At 42.1% G+C, this 20,493-nt stretch overlaps 1 protein-coding gene across 3 annotated transcripts in view; it reads left to right on the forward strand.

Moving 5' to 3' along the window:
- The window catches only part of ift80 (intraflagellar transport 80 homolog (Chlamydomonas)), a 33,515-nt gene that overhangs the window by 1,381 nt on the left and 11,641 nt on the right, over positions 1-20,493 (forward strand). For 2 of the 3 annotated variants that reach the window (XM_084558396.1, XM_084558395.1), the window contains 5 exons: positions 1,550-1,660; positions 1,806-1,874; positions 4,751-4,860; positions 5,047-5,136; positions 5,210-5,347. In XM_084558396.1, coding sequence (XP_084414522.1) covers positions 1,550-1,660; positions 1,806-1,874; positions 4,751-4,860; positions 5,047-5,136; positions 5,210-5,347 — 518 coding nt within the window. Of the gene's footprint in view, positions 1-1,489; positions 1,661-1,805; positions 1,875-4,750; positions 4,861-5,046; positions 5,137-5,209; positions 5,348-20,493 lie in introns of those variants that run through there. The other variant, XM_084558394.1, reaches the window with a different exon arrangement.

A 20,493-nucleotide genomic window follows, 5' to 3' on the forward strand; every position in this document is an offset into this window, starting at 1 on the left:
AGCATGTTAACTTTTTACAAATCTAAGTGTTTTTAGTATCACAGTTAATTTTGAGTCTCTCTCTGTTTGTTTCATTATAGTGGGCCTTCAATGTAAGGTCATCGAGGGTGAATTCATTTTTTGTATCTGTGCATCTACAGTACATGGACTCTTATGTCTCTTCTTCAGCTTATATTAGATATAAACACACAGAATATGGATGTACTGTTATGGCAGGCGATGTGTGGTCACAACACTAATGGCAGTGTAGGGTTGCATAAACACACCCACAAACTGAAGCAGCAATTTTCTCTGGCAGACCAGAGTAGTGAAAACTCTGTTACGATTCACTTTTGCAACTTTCTTCTGCCTCATGTCTTGTTACAGTCAAACGCATATCAGTGTTGCTGTAGTTGTTGAGCTATAAGAAGAGAAAAAAAAGCCATAATTAATATTTTTGACTTTGGTGTGGCCTGGAAAAAAAAAATGTTGAAAACATTTTAAACGTGGATTCTGTGCTGGATATATTACACTTTCTCAGAGATTTGTATGGTTAAGCTGAAAAGAATAACAGACAGGGTTTTATTGGGTTGGAGGACTTTTTATTAACATTATGGCTTTCCATAATATTATTAGATTAGTCAGCCTCCCTCCTCCTTGAAAGTATATTAAGTTTTTTGTGTGTATGTGTGTGTGGTGTATATGCGGTTTGACTATTTTCCAGTTACTAACAGTGTCAGTATCATTTTAAAAGGTTATTTTCTATATGTTTTCATTCTAAACTAAACATTAAATAAATGGTTAATGAGTTTACTTCATTATTAATTAGTAATTTAATAGCTCATCCGTGTCAGGCGGTTGATTTGAGCGCACATTTGATAAAGTAAAACTGTTTTTAAAGGTTTGTTTGTCATTTGAAGGAGTCCTTCAGTGCAGCTGTATGCCTGTTTTACTGACTACCTGCTGGATCAGTAACATCCACTTTTGTTGGGATGTCCAAATTTAGAAACGGGAGAGAGCAGCAGCACGCTGATTTGCAGTTTTAGGCCACCAGAAATTACATAGAACATTCAGAATTTTTAATACACACTGCCACAAAGTATATGTTAGGCCCACATCTTCAATAACTGCCTCCATGCCTGATCACCCTTTCGTGTCTAGCAAATAGAAAATTGCTCGACCAAAAGAAACCCTTTACTTTCACTCATCGACTTCATGCTTTAAGCTTGTAATTTAAATGATTGGAGAAAATATGGCTTTGAGTCTAATTGTGTGTTAGGGGATTGATAGTTGTTTTACTTTTATTTATAATGTCAAATTATGTTATTTTACAAGGTTAGTAAATATTTTCTCTGCGACCCATTTACCTCATGCAGCAACTAGAGTTAAGCAGATTTATGAAAATACAGTCTCTTTATTTTGTATATGAAATCAAACCCACCTCGAAGCCAGTAAATCCCACCAAACACCTTTTAGTTTGTGAGTTATAGACTGAAATTACCTACACAAACCACAGGCCCAGAGTTTGGAATTGCTGTACAGTGAATGTTTGATTTTTTTTTCTTAACAGGGAAGTTCCACCTGGTCTCCAAGATAGGACGCATTGAGAAAAGTTTTGAGGCGCACAAAGGAGCTGTTTTGGCTGGAAGATGGAACCATGATGGGACTGCTCTTATCACAGGTAAAGCAGACAGCAGTACATTTCCATTCAACAAATACTGCTTATTAAATTTAATTCAATTCTCATGTTAATTTATATTTAATTTTATTTAATTAAAGGAAGAATTCTGTTGTCCTTGAGATAATTTGATTCTTTTATGACTTAGCTGGAGAAGACGGACAGATTAAGATATGGTCTAAAAGTGGGATGCTACGCTCAACACTAGCCAGCCAAGGTATGTCTAAAAACACTCTTGCTTCAACTAACAGGAACACAGCTACATATGCATACCTAGTGCTGGTGAAACACTGCACATTGTACAATCTATAATAGTAATAATAAATCACTTGGCCACAGCTTTATATGTGATCAGTCAACAAAACAGAGTACATGCATTTGCAAATCAGTGGCCATTGATTTTACTGCCAGAAAGGACAGCTTTAATCAGGAAACTGAATCAGTTGCAGATAAGGAACAGTAATTCTGAGACAGAAGACTTTTGCTGGTCTCTGTGCAGTATTTACACTTGCCCAATATTATTTCTGAAAGGAATAAGAAAAAACTTTGTTGATTAAATATGTAGGATTTTCTTTTTAAAAAAAAAAAGACCAGCAGGATGGTGAGTCTTCTTGTTGGGTTGCATCTTACCATTTTCACTCAGTTAGTGAATAAGAATAGTAAACACTTCATTGTGCGATTTATCACCATAAAGCCACTATATGTTGGATTAGAAAAATCTTCTACCATAAACTTATATTTGTGAGGCTGGTATACTGGCCACAGTCTGGTGCCGTTCACTTGCCGGTCCATTAGGTACACTAGTGAAACCAATGCATTCTAATGTAAGTCCAGCACTAAATCTTAGCTTCATGAAGGTCATGGTATTCAGCAGCTGTTTATTCAACTGTGTTTTCATTTTGGAAGCTGCAGTTTGTAGTACTGTTGAATTGTGTTGTGTCAGTAGACTAGACTAAATATCAGAAGCACTTGTTTGTTTAGTTCAATACATTTTAACAGCAACACAAACAACATCCAGAATGATCATACAGTTGAATTACCACCTTTCTTTCAAAGCTAAGATTCAGTGCAGCGCTGTTATATTAGAATGCATTGATTTTTGCTAGTGTACCCACTGTTTCGGGAAGTGAGTTTATAATTAGTAATAATAACATGTATAGAGTACAAGAAGGCTTTGAGCTGTACGTCCAAAGTGACCATTGTCCACGTCGCCTTCTGAACACATAATCTAGATAATGAGTTTTAAAGTGCGACAATGAGTTTTAAATCAGCTGTTACCGTAGCAGCTAATCGGCAGCAGCAGGGACCATGTGGAGGCAGCCACTGACCAACCAGCTGCAGGCATTTAGTAAAACACACCAGTTACACCCTCACTGTCTGATAGATGCACACACAGCACTGATTGCTTTTGGACTTTCATACCCAAAGAGGGCCTCTTCTGACACACAGAAAAAAAAAAAGGCAAGAACGCAGATAAAGAGAATTTGACACACAGAGAGTCACTTCCATTCGTGTGCATGAGGGAAAACTTCTCTTTTTCGTAGTGATACAACACACTGACAAATCCCACTCATCTGTCTCATGTTTGACAGTAGACAGACCCTTCTTACATGTGGTCCCAGATGGCAAATAACCTCTCACACCTTGAATCTTAATTTGATGTTACTCTGCAGACGATTACATTCTAAATTTTTGTGTTAATATAAAATAATAAGCGTTGTGTTCATTCATTACCTCACAAGGGATGTGCATCTGCGCTGGTATACTCACTGAACGATCTGTAAGATGTGCTTCTGTGTCGAAGCTGCTCTTTTACTCAAGCAAGATAATTTGAAATGACAATCAAGGAGGAAATGTTTTTTTTTTTTTTTTCTCCCTCTCTTCTTGGCTGTGCTGTTCACCACACTTGTGTGTATGTGTTGGGCCTATTAGGATGTAATTGTGCTCAGTGCAACCAAAAGCAGAGTCGGCCTTCCAGTTCTATGTTTTTTTTATTAAAAGTGCAATAAAGTTTCAAAGCTTTATAGGAGTGGAGTTTTATTAAAAGCCATAAAAGGACTCCTAATGATACATTTCTCTATCCAGCATTCGCATTACAGATGGCTTACTTATTAATTGATTCATTGTGCAGTTTGACTTATTAAATGTTTCTCTTCAGTTGTGGGACAGAAAAAAGATGGGGTGGATAAAAAAAAATTGGCTTCTGGGGAAATGGATGGTACACCCCTGCTGAATGACGGGTGCTGTGGAAAACCTGGCAAAGAAAGAGCAATTCAGTCCCAGTTTGTAGTAACATTTTTCTTTAGTGTTCGGGGATTGAGATGATGGGTGGTGGGCTGCTCAACAAACCTATAGATTTATAGAACACCTGGATTTAGTACCATTACTACAGATACACACAATCCACCACATGGCACCCAGATCACTGCAGGTGTTGCTTCTCTTCACAAGCCTACAACTCCACATACACACACACACACACACACACAAAGTGCAGGAGCAAGCTGTTCTTTTTGGGTACTGTGACCCATTTTAAGAGAGAGCTCTAGGAAGAGGTTGGAACCGAGCGAGAGGGAGGAAAGAGAAACTTGTTTCAACCCCTCTCATCGCCTTCGTCAGATTTAGATCATGTGACCAGTTGGCATTTGTGAGAAACCACATGCACCTGGAGTGGGGGTTAAATGTCAGGCCCCCTCCCCTTCACACACGCGTAGCCACAACCTCCACACACACTCTTTCCCTCGCACATGTGAGCGCAGACACACACACACTCGCACACTTTTGCTTACGCCGTAGACCGATTTTCTCAGCTGGTTTTCCTGTAAGCTAAGTGCTGTTACACAGGCTGAATGAGGTGAGATCTCTGAGGGAATATAATATCTTCTGACTGGATGAATTAGCTTTGTTTTATCCTACAGCTAGTGTTCATAAAATAAAATTGCTGATACGTTTCTCCCTCACTGATAAACTCCGTGAAAGAGAGAGAAATGTGTATAGATGTATCTATGTCCGTATGTGTTAAAGCTCAGTCCATTGCGCTAGGGATTGTGATTAAGACACGATTTTGTATCTGTATTTCTGTGTGTCTTTCAGGGTCTCCTGTATATTCTGTGGCCTGGGGTCCAGACTCAGACAGAATCCTCTACACATCAGGCAGACAGCTAATCATCAAACCTTTGCAACCCAGTGCCAAAGTCATACAGGTACATAAACTATTTCTAAATAAAAAGAATAAACAGGTGAAGAACTTAATGTCAACTGCATTGCTATATTGGCTTCATAGACATTTTGTGATTTGCAAAATTCTTATTTCAATGAAAAGTTCTTATTCAGTATCACAATACCACTCAAAGGAAATGTCTCTCTCCCTCGCTCTTGTCTCTCTCTAGTGGAAGGCTCATGATGGAGTTGTCCTGAAGGTGGACTGGAATTCAGTCAATGACCTCATCCTGTCAGGTGGAGAAGACTGTAAATATAAGGTTAGCGTTTTCTTGAGTCCGCTTGTCTTAGTGATTGTTGAATTGTTCTTTAAACCACACTCTCCCTCAACAGGTTTGGGACAGCTTTGGCCGTCTGCTTCATTCTTCGTCATCTCACGACTACCCGGTCACCTCTTTGTCCTGGGCTCCAGATGGGGAGGTGTTTGCTATGGGCTCCTTCAACACCCTGCGGCTCTGTGACAAGACCGGAGTGAGTCAGTTCCACCTTTAAACAAAGTATTAAGCTATCCCCAGTATAATGTGATTTTAATCAATGGGATGTTAGTGATTAGCATCGAAGCAAATTAGTGATTCTTGCCAAACATTACTGTTACAAAAGGGGAAGAATAATAAACAGCAGGAGGAGAAATCGAAAGAGTACTTTGGCATTAAACTGGCCAGAAAATAAAACTATTTTGATGTTGATCCTAATTATCTGCCACTTCTCATACTTAAGTCATCAATTTGATTGATTGATGATTTCTGTATGATGAATCTTTTATTTAGTGCAAACAAGATGGGTGCCACGTCAGCTGATAATGAGATAATCCAAGTGCTGCCTAGCAGACTGTGTTAGTGACAGAGATTCCTTGGATAAGCTGATCAGCTCACCAAACAAGTGCATGAAAAGAGAAACGGATGGGACAGAATTAAGCAAACAACAAAGTCACGAGGAAACGCGAGGGACGCACTTCTTGTTTTACATCTTCATTTAATCTGAACATACAAGTACACCAATGTTTTCATGACGTGGTCATCTGGAAGGAATTAACAGCAGATCAACTGATCAGCATGTTTCAAGAGAGCATGATCTAGCTCTGTACAACACTATGTAGCTTTTCCTAGCTTCCTAGCCCACCAGCTAATCTCCCCTTTTGATTTGAGAATACAGACTACTGCCACCTTCTGGTAGAATAGAGTCATTAAATTTCACGTAGGCACAGAACGTATATGCCAGCTGCCCATTGGCTACAGCCTTTGCAAGTGTGTTCAAGTTCCACCATTTGAAGTGCCAAGCTTTCAGCGTGCGAGTTAACACAGTCCTGCACAAAATCAGGTGTCACATGCATTTTGACAAACACATTCCTAATATTATAATATATAGTAAGATTAACCTGCGATGGACTGGCGGCCTGTCCAGGGTGTACCCCCGCCTCTCGCCCGATGACAGCTGGGATAGGCTCCAGCAGACCCCCGCGACCCTTTAACAGGAATAAGCGGGTACAGAAGACGAGTGAATGAATAGTAAGATTAACCTTTTCAAACTAACTTATTTTAGCAGTGTATTACTGACATCTGCTCTTCAATGCCTGTAAGTAGACTTTAGAAGTGATGCTGAGGTGACAGTTAATCCAGAAACAAACTGATATTTGACCATTGCCTGGATTACTGAAAACGTTCACAGACACAAGTGACAGTTAAGAAAATGAGATCGACTTCTAAGCATATGTTGCTGACAACTGTAGCACATTGGGGGTTTGTACTTACCACATGTTGTAAGCTACTGTTTTGTGTATTTTCTATAGTTTGTTCTCATCTACCATTATGACATTCAAGCTCTGTAGCCAAGTCCTTTACCCTGAAACGTACCGTATCTATGGCACACTGTCATCTTTTCCAGCGCAGTATGGTTCATATTGTGTAGCTCATTACAGGCCTCGTGCTCTCTATACATCATTCATCTCTGTAAATCACATTAGGCTGCGTGCCACATGTTCTTGTTACCTGGTGCTGATGGTAACTGTAGTAATGAGAGGGGAAATGAGAGAATGATGAATGGTAATTGTTGTTTTATTATTGCTGAACGTTTGGCTGGGAACGGTATTACTAGTTCCCTCACGGGGCGTTCGGGGCTCCTTTGAGTTTACGTGGAGATGTCAGTGCATCGCTGCATCAGATTGCTGTAATCAAAACAAACAACCAGGGCTGGGTTTTTGTGTCCTGATCACCAGGCATTTCATGCTCCATTTTGATTTAATTAGGATCAAATGTCTTTTTTTTTTTTTTTTTTTTTTCTGGAGCACTAAAACAAATGGGCTGGAGAGAGGTCTGAGCCAACACACATGTCTTCTCCTGTGGGGTAAGGTGTTTGTTAGTATGCACTTTTGAGGGTATATTAATATGATATATACCATTACAACTTCTTCTTCTTCTTCTGGACCAGGGATTTTAGTAGTTCTGGGAAAGACTGACAGTTTATATCTGTCTTTATATCCGTGTAAATAAAAATATAAAATGATAACTATCTCACTATTAAGAATAGAACTCAGAATTGTGTACAACTTGCTCCTCTGTTTTTTTGTAATGACCCGAGTCACCTTACGTTCTCCCATTATGGGTTTGTTTACGTGGTTGGTTTGTTCCATTGTTTCATCATTGCACCACTTGCTTTGCTGTGGTGTGCCTTGGTTAAGGCAGTGTGATGATGATGATAATTACGATGATTATGGTTCTGCCCTGCTCTGACTGGAGGAAGGGTATGCTTGCCTTCTCCTCCCTAAGCCCCTCAGAGACAGTGTGTACTGTAGCGTGGTGTGGGAGGCTTGCTCAAGAAGAGGAGTGGGGGGAGAGAGGAACGGAGAGAAAGAAAAAGAGTTTAGAAAAAGAAAATCCCCCTCAAAGGTCACTCCATCTGAGTCGCTTTCTATGTTTGAATTCAGACACGCGTTCCTTTCTTGCATCATGTCAGGAGGAAAATTCAGTTTGCATTCTTATGCGCAACGCAGCGTAATTACTTCAACGTCATCGTGCGTGTGGATTTGCAAACAAACACAGAGACCATTAAGCACTTACAAGTGCCTCACCTTTGTTGTTGCTGTGGTTTGTTTGCGGTGCAGTAAGGGTTAAGCAGTGTGAAGAGTCTTTTCTGTTACTAGCGTGACTAATGGGAAGGAGTTTCATTCTGTATCTGCTACAATGAAACCTTGCACTTTAACGTATTGCTGCTGGCTCAGCAGGATCAGTCCCGCGCGTTTAACCCCTTCACCTCCCGTCCAGCTCTGCTCTCCTCTCATCCTAAACTATCAACTCTCTCCTGCTCTTTTACTTTTTCTCCCCCATGCTTCAGGGCAAATGTATGTGTTACCCGCCCCCATTACCACCGTTTAGAGCGGGTGAGCATACACACTCACAAACACGCATACAAAGTTTACATCAAGGCAGAAGCACTAGGAAATGCTTGTTTTGTCGTGACTATGGACAGATGACAAAGTTTGTTTTGTCCTGTTTTTCCATGGAGCATAAATTAAATACATAACTTGAGTTATTAATCCATATTTAATTATTTCATGCACAGTCTTGTTGAGCTTGGGGTCCTTGTGTGGAGAGTGCTTTTTCTTTTTACAGCAGGTTTAACAGCGCACAAGACACAAAGAGGTTCACTGTCCCTTTTACAAGATTTGGGAGACACAATAAGTCAGTGTCTGTCTGTGTGCCTGCCATAGTATATGCATGTGCCCACATGCCTGTGTGTGTCTGTGTGTGTGCAACCATTGCCGTGCAAATGTGCCTGCGAGACAGCAGTCTATTTACGAGGCACTGCAGCTGGTGTCTAGCGTCTGGACCCTGTCACGATCCCTGACACTGTCACTGGCTAACAAGTAGGACTCATTGTGCCAGGCAAGCACCCTCTCGCTTCTTTCTCTCCGCCCCTTCTCCCCCTTCTTCTCCTCTGTACACTTGTTTTTTTCTCTCTGCACTGTACACCCTTACTCACATGCATAATTGTAATAGCTGCTTGGTTTTGTTGTTCTAATTGTGCAGACTTTCCTGCATATTGTGCACAGATGAGAATAGAAACTTTTCATGGTTTGGATGGCAAATGATTTTGTTTGCCATCCTGTTTTAGTTACTGATGAATGAAGAGAAATTTCTGCTTTCCTTACAGAACAGATTCAAGTTCAGAAGTTGGATGCGTAAGTGGTTGTAGAAAGAAGGTTAATGTCCACCTGAACATGACTGTAGATGTTCGTCTCATTAAATGCTGTAGTTGCTTCTTCTGGTCTATTTTAACTGATGTGTAAATGAAAATAAACTGGATGAACTTACTGTAGGACACCGTCAAGCTCCTACTGACAATCCAGTTCACACGTCCTCTGTTCCGCCCCTGTTTCCACCCATGTCCTTTCCACTCCCCTCTTTGTAGATTATACTTAACAACAGGCAACCTAGTTAGGCTCAGATGGTTTTAATGCTAGCTGAAGGCTGAGCCCTATATCTTACAGTTATCCTTGTCATATGTAATAACAAAAATGCTGCCTTCTAATACATGTTTGCAGTTTTTCTTCCACAATGTGATAACAGCTTTCACCCTCACAAAGTGTTGGGTTGTTGTGAGTAGCCATAAATAACGTGTCAAAGTTATAGCTCATAATGGTAGTGTTATTTTCCAGAGTAGGGTATGTACAGTGAAAGTGTTAAACCACTGGTATCTACTTGTGGACACTGCCTGTTATTTCATGCACCGGCCAAATGGTAATCAATCATGACATGATTTATTATCTCTAGCTGTGATTCTCTGCTAGCAGACCGCTGTCTTTAGAATGAACTGATTCTTCTTTTATCCATCCACTTTGTGCCAGTACAGTCGTCTTAGGAACTTATGTGGGAGCATAATTTTCCTTCTAATTGCCTCTTTGTCTGTGAGATGCGAGCATGTTTTGCTCTTTAGGGATGGACTTCTCCCGTTCGGAGGATACGTCTAAATCCCTCCCTATCTTTCTTTATTTTGCTGCTTCTGCCTCCCCTCCTCCCTTTGGGTTTGTCGGAGTATCTTGTGCTTATCACTGCTCCCCCTCTTGACTCCTTTTCCCTTGTGTTTTCCCCAAGGCCCTCTTTACCTCTCATTTTTTTTTTCTGGGTAAGTCCAGGGTTCCCCTTAGGGCCTTGCTCAGCATTACCACTTTTGGAACGGGTCCATGTTTAGCTGGAATCACCATCGCTCTTGTCTCTCTCCGTTTCTGTCTCATCCCTTCCCTGTTTAACTGCATCCACATTCTCTATAGGATCTTTGTCTGCCAACCTTATAGCTGCCAACCATTATTTTCTCCCAGAAAGTGTATTGCTCTTGACTGGTTGTTAGTCTGTTGGTGTCATTGCTGTCTTTATTCCCTCCTTGGCTGTTGACTCTCATCCGTTGTGACAATCTTATCAGTTAGTGCCTCTAACAGTTTTTCCCCTTTATCACTGGGGAGCATATAGTACCTGAGCCTGTGCCGGCAGTTTGCTACCAACCACTGTCCAGCCAACATCTGGAAATTGCCGCTGCTGGAAAATAATGAAACGGCCCAGGGTTCTGGTCCTGATAGTGAACTGCCGTTAGTGGAGCATGAAAAAGCAAAAGAAAGCACTCTCAATTCATTAGACGTTATCTGTTTTCATCACATGAGAAGGGGACGTTTGGTGCAGTTTGGTTTGGGCAGCAGAAGCAAAAGAGACGGACGCACGTAGTGGACGAGAGTAGAAAAGCAGAGAACAGCCGAGGGAGAATCACACAAAAAAAAAAGTGAGTCAAACCGAAAGTATTGGCATAGGCCTGGAAAAAAAAAAAGAGCATGTGCACATTAGAAAAGATTGTGACTGTTTGAAAAAAGACGAGTAACTTTGAGAGAGAGTGTGTCAGAAGGAGAGAGAGAGAGAGGGGGGATAGAGAGAGAGAGAGAGAGAGCAAGAGCAAGGAAGCATTGTCAAACAAAGAGAGTCCTGAGTCAGCAGCAGAGCAGTTTTCTCCCCAGGCAACTGGGTAGGGCTACTCTCTCTCTCTCTCTCTTTCTCTCTTTCTCTCTCCTCTTGCTTTACCCCTCCCTCCTCTTCCAAATCTGTGCTTTTGCATGCTATTTCTTGCCTTGCTCTCTGCACTCTTCCTTTCTGTTCTCTCGCTGTAGTAAGAACAGAACGCTCCCTCCGTACATTGTGAAGCAGAAAGCACAAGATCTGAAAAGAGTAACTAACTGGGGTTTGTCTTGGCCTCTGCAGCTCTCTTCCTCGAACATTTATCCCTGTTTTCGTGGGAGTAATTTTACTGAGTCATTTTAGCGCAGGCTGATGAAGTTTCCAGACCTGATGAAGCTTAGTTTAGAGAGTGTGAATAGCATAAGAATACTTACATGCAGACTTAATCTGTTATCCCAAGAAGCTCATTAGTTTCCCTACCAGAATGTGAGGATAATGGTTTCTCCTTTGTATTCTAGGGCCTTTGTGCCGAACAGGCTTTGGTTTTCTGTGTTGCTGAACTCATTCTGGCACATGCTGTGGAACAGTGTATACTAAGGTCCATCTCGCAGATGATTGACCCCAATTTTTTTAGTGCGAGCTTGTGTGTGCGGGTGCCTGTGTGTGCGCGCAAAGTGGGTTAGAGTAAAAGGCACTTGTTGACATGGTATTACTTTTACACCTCTCTAGAGTTCGGCTAAAGGCTTGCCTTGTTGGAAACCAAAAAGGAGGGGAGCATGAAAAAGAGCTGAGAAAAAAGAGCAGTTGGAGGGGTGGGGGGTGGGGTAGTGTGGAACTGTCCAATATATCCTTTAAAGTTGGCCTAGGCAGTGAGGCTTGGAGGATTGGTCTCCATAAAAGACGGTGGTTTCTCTTTCCCTCAAGTCTCTCTCTTCTCTCTCTCTCTCTCACTCTCACTCTCTCACTCTCTCTCTCTCTCTCTCTCTCTCTCTCTCTCTTTTCTTTCGACTCTCTCTCTTTTTCTTCTTTGCTTCTCAGTTCTCAGCCCCTCCACCCCCCCCATGGCTCGAGTATGACAGTGAGACAGTGCCCTGCCAGCCCCTCTGGCAGAGTCATCATTCTTAGCAGTACTAAATCACTACCTCCACTAGCTAGACAAACATGTCACACTCGCAGAGAAAAAAGAAGGGGAAAGAGAGGAAAAGGGGGATAAAACGGAATAAAGAGTGAGGGTTGATAGTTGGTGACGAAGGCAGGGAGCAAATAAAGGACTTTGGTTATGCACATAAACAAGGAAAAGCTGAGCATGTGTGGAACTGGGGTATCACTTCGAGCTTTACTGCCAACGCAGAGTTCATTAAGGGCTGTTACTGAGGACTAGGGCTGGGCTGGAGGCAATGGACCAAGGTCCAAAAGAGGATGATTTGAAAGGGTTTAATGTTGGCTGCACCCCAGGGTTCCTCCCCCTTTCTGCTGCCTTCGCCGCGGATCAGAATGGTGCTATGCTTTGACAGTGACTAATTTATTGACTGGTTCCTTCATTTGTTGTAATATGTTTGTCTCCACAGTAAACTAATGGTCTTGCCACCACACATGCATCTGTGTGCAGTTTAATTTGTGTGTTTGTATTGACTGTTGTTTTTGTTTATTCTGTGAAATCCATATTCGAATGCCTTTGTGATTTATATTATATAAAAAGTGACCACGGTGTAAGGGTGACTCTGATCAGCTGTTACCAACGCGTATTACAAACCTGATGTGCAGTTTGGAGGCAGTCACATCTTACAAAATAAACACTTTTGTTTTCATAGGGGTCCCATAAAAAGTTGTCTCGGCTCATTGGGCATATTTTTCAAACCCTTCTTCTTGCGCAGGCCTTAAATTGGACCATGTAATACCAGTGTATTCTTGACCTACCATCAGGTGGTGCAGTAGGGTCTTACGTGTTGTATGCAGCATGCCAAAACGCATTTAAATACCCAAATTACCTGTGTGTGTGCGCACGTCTGTGTGCATGCATGTGCTTGCAAGTGCATATGTGCATAGTTGGTGCTAATAGAATTCTGCTGTCCAGCTCACAGCTGTGTCCTGCTGATGAGTCCCAGGAGGCCCCAGCATGTGTCTATGGTTACTATGTTGAGGCTCCAGCATGAAACCATGTGTAGATCATTACACTCTCTCTCTCTCTCTCTCTCTCTTTCCCTCTCTCCCTTGCTATCTTCTAGTTTGTCTTGCTCCCCCCTCACTCACTCACTCACCCACTCACCCCTCTCTCTCTCCCCCTCTCCCCGTTTCCCTTTGCGCTGCCAAAGCTCCAACTTATGCCACTCTGCGCTCGTCTCAGGCCCAGCCTCTGGATCTCTTTAGCCGAACCAAGTGGGTATTTCACTACAGAGATTTGTGGAGCTCCTCACTTTAGCCTGTGTTTAGAATATAAACCTTATATAATAGCTATAGACTGTTATTGCACAGGTAGGTTTATTGGGCAAGGCGTTGTACAGTAAATGCTGGCAAATACACCTGGTGTATTTTTGGTACTTGAGCATTCGAAACTGTACAATGCGTGTATTACAGGTTGTAATGTTACAATAGGAGAAATAGGAGTGATGCGTTATGCATAATACATTAAACACACACATACATAGTTACACAAAAGCACAGAGGTAAAGATTAGATAGATTTTGCACTGATGGATTGATTTTTTTTATATGTGCCTCATACAATGGTCCTGATTAAAAAAACAAATCATTTTTTAACAAGCAATGCTGATAATGATTAAATGTCGTGTCATTTTGCTACCTTAATCTCACAAAATCTTAAAGGACTGCCCCAGCATGCTCGTTTCTTTATAAACCTGCCTGATGTAGTTCCTCGAAGTTTAAAGCTTTAAGACAGAATTGGCTCTTCTGTGTATTGTACATGGTAACCTGGCATGCACCTCCCCCTGAAATGAAACTACACCACTATGTAGACCGAAATGCATTTTCTTAGAAAATTCACCCTTCCTTTGCCTCCCACACACCATGTACTTAGACATCGTCTCTCTTTTGTTCATCACAGCAATTTCGGTAAAAGTCCAACATGGGCCTTAAATCCAGTATCTCTAGATACATGGCAGAATTATAAACAAGGCTTTAGTTCGGTCACATTGCACGTTACATTTCTTGTGTATGCATATGGGTTTCATTTGTACCTGGTACTGCATATAGACTTATGTATGTGCATGTGCACAGAACATAGATTTGGTACCATTGTTGATTACATTCACAAAAAAAGTAATTAACTGTCATAGTGTGAAATGCAGAGTAACGTGATGACTGTGAATGTGAGTACTTAGATGGCTGCCTTCACATCTAGAAAAGGTGTGATTCTTTGGATTGTTTAGTCCATCTTAGAAGCCTGGTCTCAGCCAGAACCAGCTTGTCTTTATCCTAGTAGTCAACCCCATCCCCCATGGAGGGGTCACTGCAAACTGACATTTACAAGGTCTCCTAATCTGCTGAGAGATTGATGAGCCCTCATCCAAAACGACCTCCTCCTTTCCTCAAAGCAGAATACTTTGTCTGAGTTTCACTCTTGAACACATTTTCGGAATTGGTTTTAGAATAACTTTTTTTCTTGAATTTGTGTCATCATTTTCATACATGCACACCCCATGTCTGTTTATGGCTCAATACTTGTCTGTATATGTCTAGTGTCCATTACACTAAGACATGTTGTGTTTATTATGTGCAGGGAGTTACTCTCTGTACCTGCACTGCCAGGTCCTGTCCTGCACATAGACACACAGGCAAACTCAAGCCAGCTGGCTTTGCAGAGAGTCTGCCATCTGTTCTGATTTATGTAAGACTGTTAACCCTGGACTAGGTCGGCTCCCACTAGCTCACTAGCACAGTGTTAAACTAACAGAGAAGGCAGCCCTCCTTTCACCTGTGTACGAATTGGACGCAAGTTTGAACAAAGTGTGGCTTTTGTGGCAATATCTGTTATGTAATTATGAGATAAAACTTATATACAACTAAGCAGTGAAAGTAACCAAAAGTAGGGCTGGATGTTATTGAAAAGAAATATAATTTCAGTATTTTGTACGGCAAAAATTTGAACCGTTTTATGCAGTTTTTTATTCAAAGCCCATTTAGAAAGAAATGCTTATTCACTGTGAAAGCACAGCCTTGTAACAATTCATTTGTTCTCTTGTGTTGAAGGATCTTTCCCAGTAGCTGTAATTGGATGTTTGATCATTTAAAACGCACATTGCCACTATCGTGTTTCCATGTCTTTAGAAGATAACACAGTGTTGCTGTCACACAAGAGATTCAAGTGGCAGACGTCACAACACAGTTTGTGTATATTGTAATGCAGTGGAGCAACATGTAGCATGGTGTAACGACTCGATAACGCTACACATCCCTGCCAGTATTTAGTGCAGTCCAAATAGTGTTGTAGCTGCATATAACACAGGCTTTTAGAAGGGTCATGGACTCAGTTTGACCTATTAACACTAATGGAAGTTAGAAGTTTTTCCTGGAGGCTTGCTTCAGTGTGTCAGGAGTGTCCAAGATGAAGGGCTAGAAAAGCAAAGGACGTCTGGAAATCTCATGCCCCCCTTCTTCTGATTAGCATGTTGTTGACTAGCATTAGTGCTGGGGGGAGCAGAGAGCGGTCAGGGCAGACATATTTAATGCTTGTGAAGAAATGGGGCTGAATCAGCAGATAGCTCCACTGGGAGCTATTAGTCCAGACATGTGTCATTAACCCTTTCCCTGGACTCCGCTCCACCCCCGCCCACTCCCCCCCCCCCTACTCCCCTCAGCCCCAACCATGAGCACTGTTTCAGGTAGTGCGGAGAGAGAGGGCTTAGGGGTAAATCAATGGCACAGATACGCTTTCTTTTTCTCCTTTGTCTTCATTTCTTATATTTTCCCTCTTCCTCCCTTTTGAGCCTGTGTGCTTCACCTTTTTTTTTTTTTTCCAGTGCTTTGTTTTCAAGATAGCTTTTGCTAGTTCATTGTTTCAGGCACCAGGCAAATCTTGACCTTCTCTGAAGCCAGTTTAAAGAAGCGTGATTCAAAGTCGCGAAGTTATATACAACAAATGATCTATATATAGTAAATCCTCAAACACTGTAGCTGTTCAAATTTGGGAGGAGTGAATATACTGGCTGTGGTCTGCTTCATTTCCGTTACAATAAATCGTAATAGTTTTCAGTAAAGTTATCAGTTTGTCAGTGTTTTCAAACCACTCCTGCTGCATAATCCACATTTTTGCCATCAGTCACAAGTCTAAATACATACACATTTGCAGTTGTCACAATTAGATGTATATAATAATCATAAACAGCCCTTTCTGCCACGAAGAGTTGTCACTGTTGGAAAACCAGATAAGAAACAAGTAACAGGGCAGAGATGGCCTTTTTTACCCTTTTAGAGAAGAGCACATATAGAGTAAGAGGTCGAGGGTGCCGTTAGTAACAGGTTTGGCTTATAATGTTAGGGGTTCTTAAAGAACGCCCTTGCCGTAGACCTTTTTTTAACGCAACCTCGTTGCAGGCGTCCCCATGCTGGCAGCTACAGGGCAACAATAGAGAGAAGGGGCAGGCCCACAACACCTGCCAGTCTTAATGGTAAACATATGTCTAAAAACGCAGAGAGAGAGAGTGAGGAGGAGGAGGAGGAAGAAAGGAGGAGGAGAGCATGCACACTCCTTAAAGAGGCTGTGCGTCAATAGATTGGTTGTGGTTTTTATTTGAGTGTTTATGCGCTTTGTGTGTGTGCGCAAATGTGTCGTTGTCTGCACAACCTGTCAATAGGTCTTTGTGGACCTATGGTAGTTTGTATGCTGAAGCCAGGGTCTGGGGATCATCACTTAGGTCTGCAGCTGCAAAAAAAGGCATCCAAATAGCAACACCAACTGGCCAAATATGGTGAAGGTTGGTAGATAGTAGGGCTGCTTTAGCAGTCATTATGTATGGTATTTCACCTTCCTGAACAGCTATTTTAACATTGTCAAATGCATAGGGTCTGTCACGTATATATGACAAATGTGCGCCAAAGTCCTGTAAATACATACATGTCAGCATACACAGGATGCACACGTGGGTGTTATGCTTGGCGCTCAAAGTGATCATCACAACTGTTAGACTGTTAGTCTCGGTGTTCTGCCATGCATCTGAGTCATATAAATACACGGTTCTTTGACACAAGTAGATGTGTGGGCGTGCGTTTTTCGTCTGCATCGCAGTGTGACTTACATGCACAGCCATGCATTGCTTCTATGTACGTTTGGTCTGTTTGTGTAAGCTCATTATGAGTTTGAGGGGTCTCACTCTCTCTCATTCAGACCTCAACTGAGAACTACACGTCATGTCTGCCACCTTCTCCCTGACCACAAAGCTGCCCATTATGGCTCGACAACTTTCAGTGACCAGAGAGAACTGTAGCTACATAAGGGCTGAGGCTTGCCTTCCACATCCCGCTCCTAAATCTTCATTTCAGCCTTCATACACGCTCCTTGCGCATGTCTGCGTGCCTTTTCTTTTTTGCTATATAATATCTCTATGCACTAATCTTAAATCTCCTTCCAGCCTGGCCCAGTAGGATTCTCAAGTATCCAGTAGAGTTCCACCCCTTTGGGCTGCAATAAAATCAGTTGCCAAATCTGCTGCCACTGGCTGATTCACCTCCCCCTGCTGCTCTCCCCATTCTCTGTCTCCTCCATCTCTCCTCTTCTTATAATAGTCAATTCCAACCCCTCTTTATTACCAGTGTGATGTATTTTTTTTTTTTCAAAATCTGAAAACAGCAGTCTGACTTTGTAGTGTGAAACGGAAAAAAATTGTATTTCCAGAAATGATGACATACGTCTGCTCAGATACCATAGCAGCAGAAATCTCAAGTCAAATTTCGGTTGACCTCAACTTTCTTTTACTGCTGATTTTACTATAGTGGAGTTTCAAATTTAGTCTGGCTACAGTGAAACAGAATTATTGATTACACATTGGTAGGACCAGAAATTAAACATGAGGAGACCAGACAAAGTAACTAAACTGGGCCTGTCCCATACCGTTTGTTGTTTGTTTTGTTGTTATTCCTTTGTACGAGTGACAGCTGTGGCCAGAGGCATGTTTTTGGTCGCAGAAGAGGAGCTCTTTGAGGTTGTTCTCTGTCTTGTTGTTGCTGCCGTAGTGGGGACAAGTCCAAAGTCATTTTGTTGTAAATTCTTCTTTGGTCCCTCCTAGTGAAGAATGCTGTGATGCAGTTACTCTTCTAACTTTATAGGCAGCCAGTTACCATACAGGGCAGTGCCTGTCCTACACCTTCTGCTGTTATGTCTTTGCCAGAGGCATGTTTTTGGGTTGTTCATCTGGATATGCATCCCATTCTGGCGGACGTGATAACTCAATGACTCATATGCTAATTATGACAACATTTCACGGAAATAGGTCTGGTATAATGATGAAGTGGTGATATTTTATATCTACAAGCTAAAATGTTTACTGTAATTCCATAATATTCTGCAGAAAGACTCTTCACTTAGTCGGGACAGACATAGATATAAACTTAAACTTGACTGATTTGCAGAAGCGTACAACCGCCAGGAGGTAACTCTAGTTTACCAAGTATAACTGATGATACTGAAGAGGAGCTTTTTGAGGTTGTTCTCTGTCTTGTTGTTTCTGCCTTAGTGGGGACAAGTCCAAAGTCATTCCCATTTTCAGCCTTTTTCAGTAAAGAACATTGTGATGCAGTTGTTCTTCTAACTCTCCAGGCATCCAGTTATCACGATATCGGAGCTCTTCACCTGTAAAGGAGAGAGGGAATAAACCAAAGAAAGGCAAACGAAGAAGAGAGCATTGCAGAGAACTTGTATCTGAATGCTGCTCTGGAAAAGGTTTTTGCGTACCTGGCCAGGTCCATCCATCTCGGGAGAGCAATAGGAATCCCCCCCGTGTCCCATAGTCAGACGCCAGCTGACAACCCTAACAAGCCTGAGGATTTTCACCTCTTTTACACACATGTAGACACAGCATAAAAACAGACCCAGGGCACTCACTAGAGGGAAATGTGAACTCACATTTAATATCTCCCTTTAAAAACACACATAAGATTTCACAGAAGTTTTGTTGTCTTGTTATACTCCAATACTAACTGCATTTAAACTTTTTTAATTTAATTTACTCAAGCTGCATGCACCCAAATCTGCTCAAGTGTTGTACGCGCTAAGACAACTCCCCTTTCCACGCACACACATTCTCGCTTGCTGGCGGACCGGCTGGCTCTAGAAAGAGTCAAACAGCTCAATGTGTTAAAAGCATTAGGTAAGCATAGATCCAGCAGTGCTCCTCAGGCTGATATCATATGTCCTGCTTCATTACAGTCTGGTGTATACATTCAGCTGAATCTCTGACCCTCCATCTATCCATCCCTCTTCCATCCCTCCCCTCTCTCTGCCCCCTGGGGTGCTTTAACACAGAGCGGGCCATCTCAAGATGTTAGTAGAAGAATAAATGAGCTCTCTCGTTATTGTAAATGCTGCCCCAGGATTCTTGGCATGGAGCTCACGCAAGCGCAACTCCACTCAGGGTTAGGAATAGAGAGAAAAAAATCTATATAAACAGAAAGGCTAATTCCTGTTGTAATTTATATTTAAGGAAGCTTGAAGCTGCAGAAATCAAAAGGAAGATGGGAGGCGGGGCGGGGAGTAAAATAAAAATTCATTTAACAAACTACCCCTTGTCCACAAGGGAAAGTATTTTTTTTCCTGCAGCTATTTTGGGTCCTGATATGACATTAAGTGGTGGGAGGGTGCTGACCAAAACCAGCTGAGCGGTGTGTGTGTGTGAGGCAGACAGGGGGACCAGGAGTGGGGGGGAAAGATCAAAGCAGTGGGCCTGTAACCTGTAGCCTGCCGACTGTTACCTCTAGTCCCGTCAGAAGCAACGAAGAGGAAATAACGATACACCTCACATCCCGCAGCTGCATGTGTATGAGGCAGGGAACACACTGAGGCCTTTGCTCCAAGGTTCACCGCAGCACTTGGCCCGCTGCACCACACTTGTCTCTCCATCACAGGCGAGCAGGCAGGGCTAGGTTAACATTAGCACTTTTTCTCCCTTCATAAGCAGTTTGCAGTGTGAATGCATGCACTTGTGTGGAAGAACACAGCTGAGAAACGGCTATCCCAGTTCAGCTCAGACAGCCGCTTGGGCTCAAGGTAAGAGGGAACGTCAGGCAGGTTGATTCTGGTAGCAAAAGGGCCCATTATGTAATTAAATATGCTCTAGTAGGATGCCAGGTGTGCACAGCGGGCAACAACAAATTGTTTAGCGTACCATACTCTGCTAATGTTTCTACTGCCTGACCTTGTTAGTGATCATCCTGGAATACAGAGGATCCACTCAGTCTAACCTAATAATACACAGAGTTGCATCTTAATGGCCTTGACCGTTGTTGTGAATACTTGAGGGACACACAAAAAAAAACGCAAAAAGAAAAAGGTAAAGATGAATAAATAGAAAAAAGGAATACCTGAGTGAAAGAGGGAAAGCTTAGAAGATGAAAAATGAGAAGGGTAGTCTCGTCTTAAAGATAGTAAAGGGCTGCATCTCTCTCTGCTGTGTCTTTCGCCATAAGTGCCTGTCAGAGTCGGTGCAAGCTGACGCAGCACAGCAGCTCTCTGTCTTTCTCC

Source organism: Chelon labrosus, assembly GCF_963514085.1.
Source record: "Chelon labrosus genome assembly, chromosome: 13".
Taxonomy (NCBI): Eukaryota; Metazoa; Chordata; class Actinopteri; order Mugiliformes; family Mugilidae; genus Chelon; species Chelon labrosus.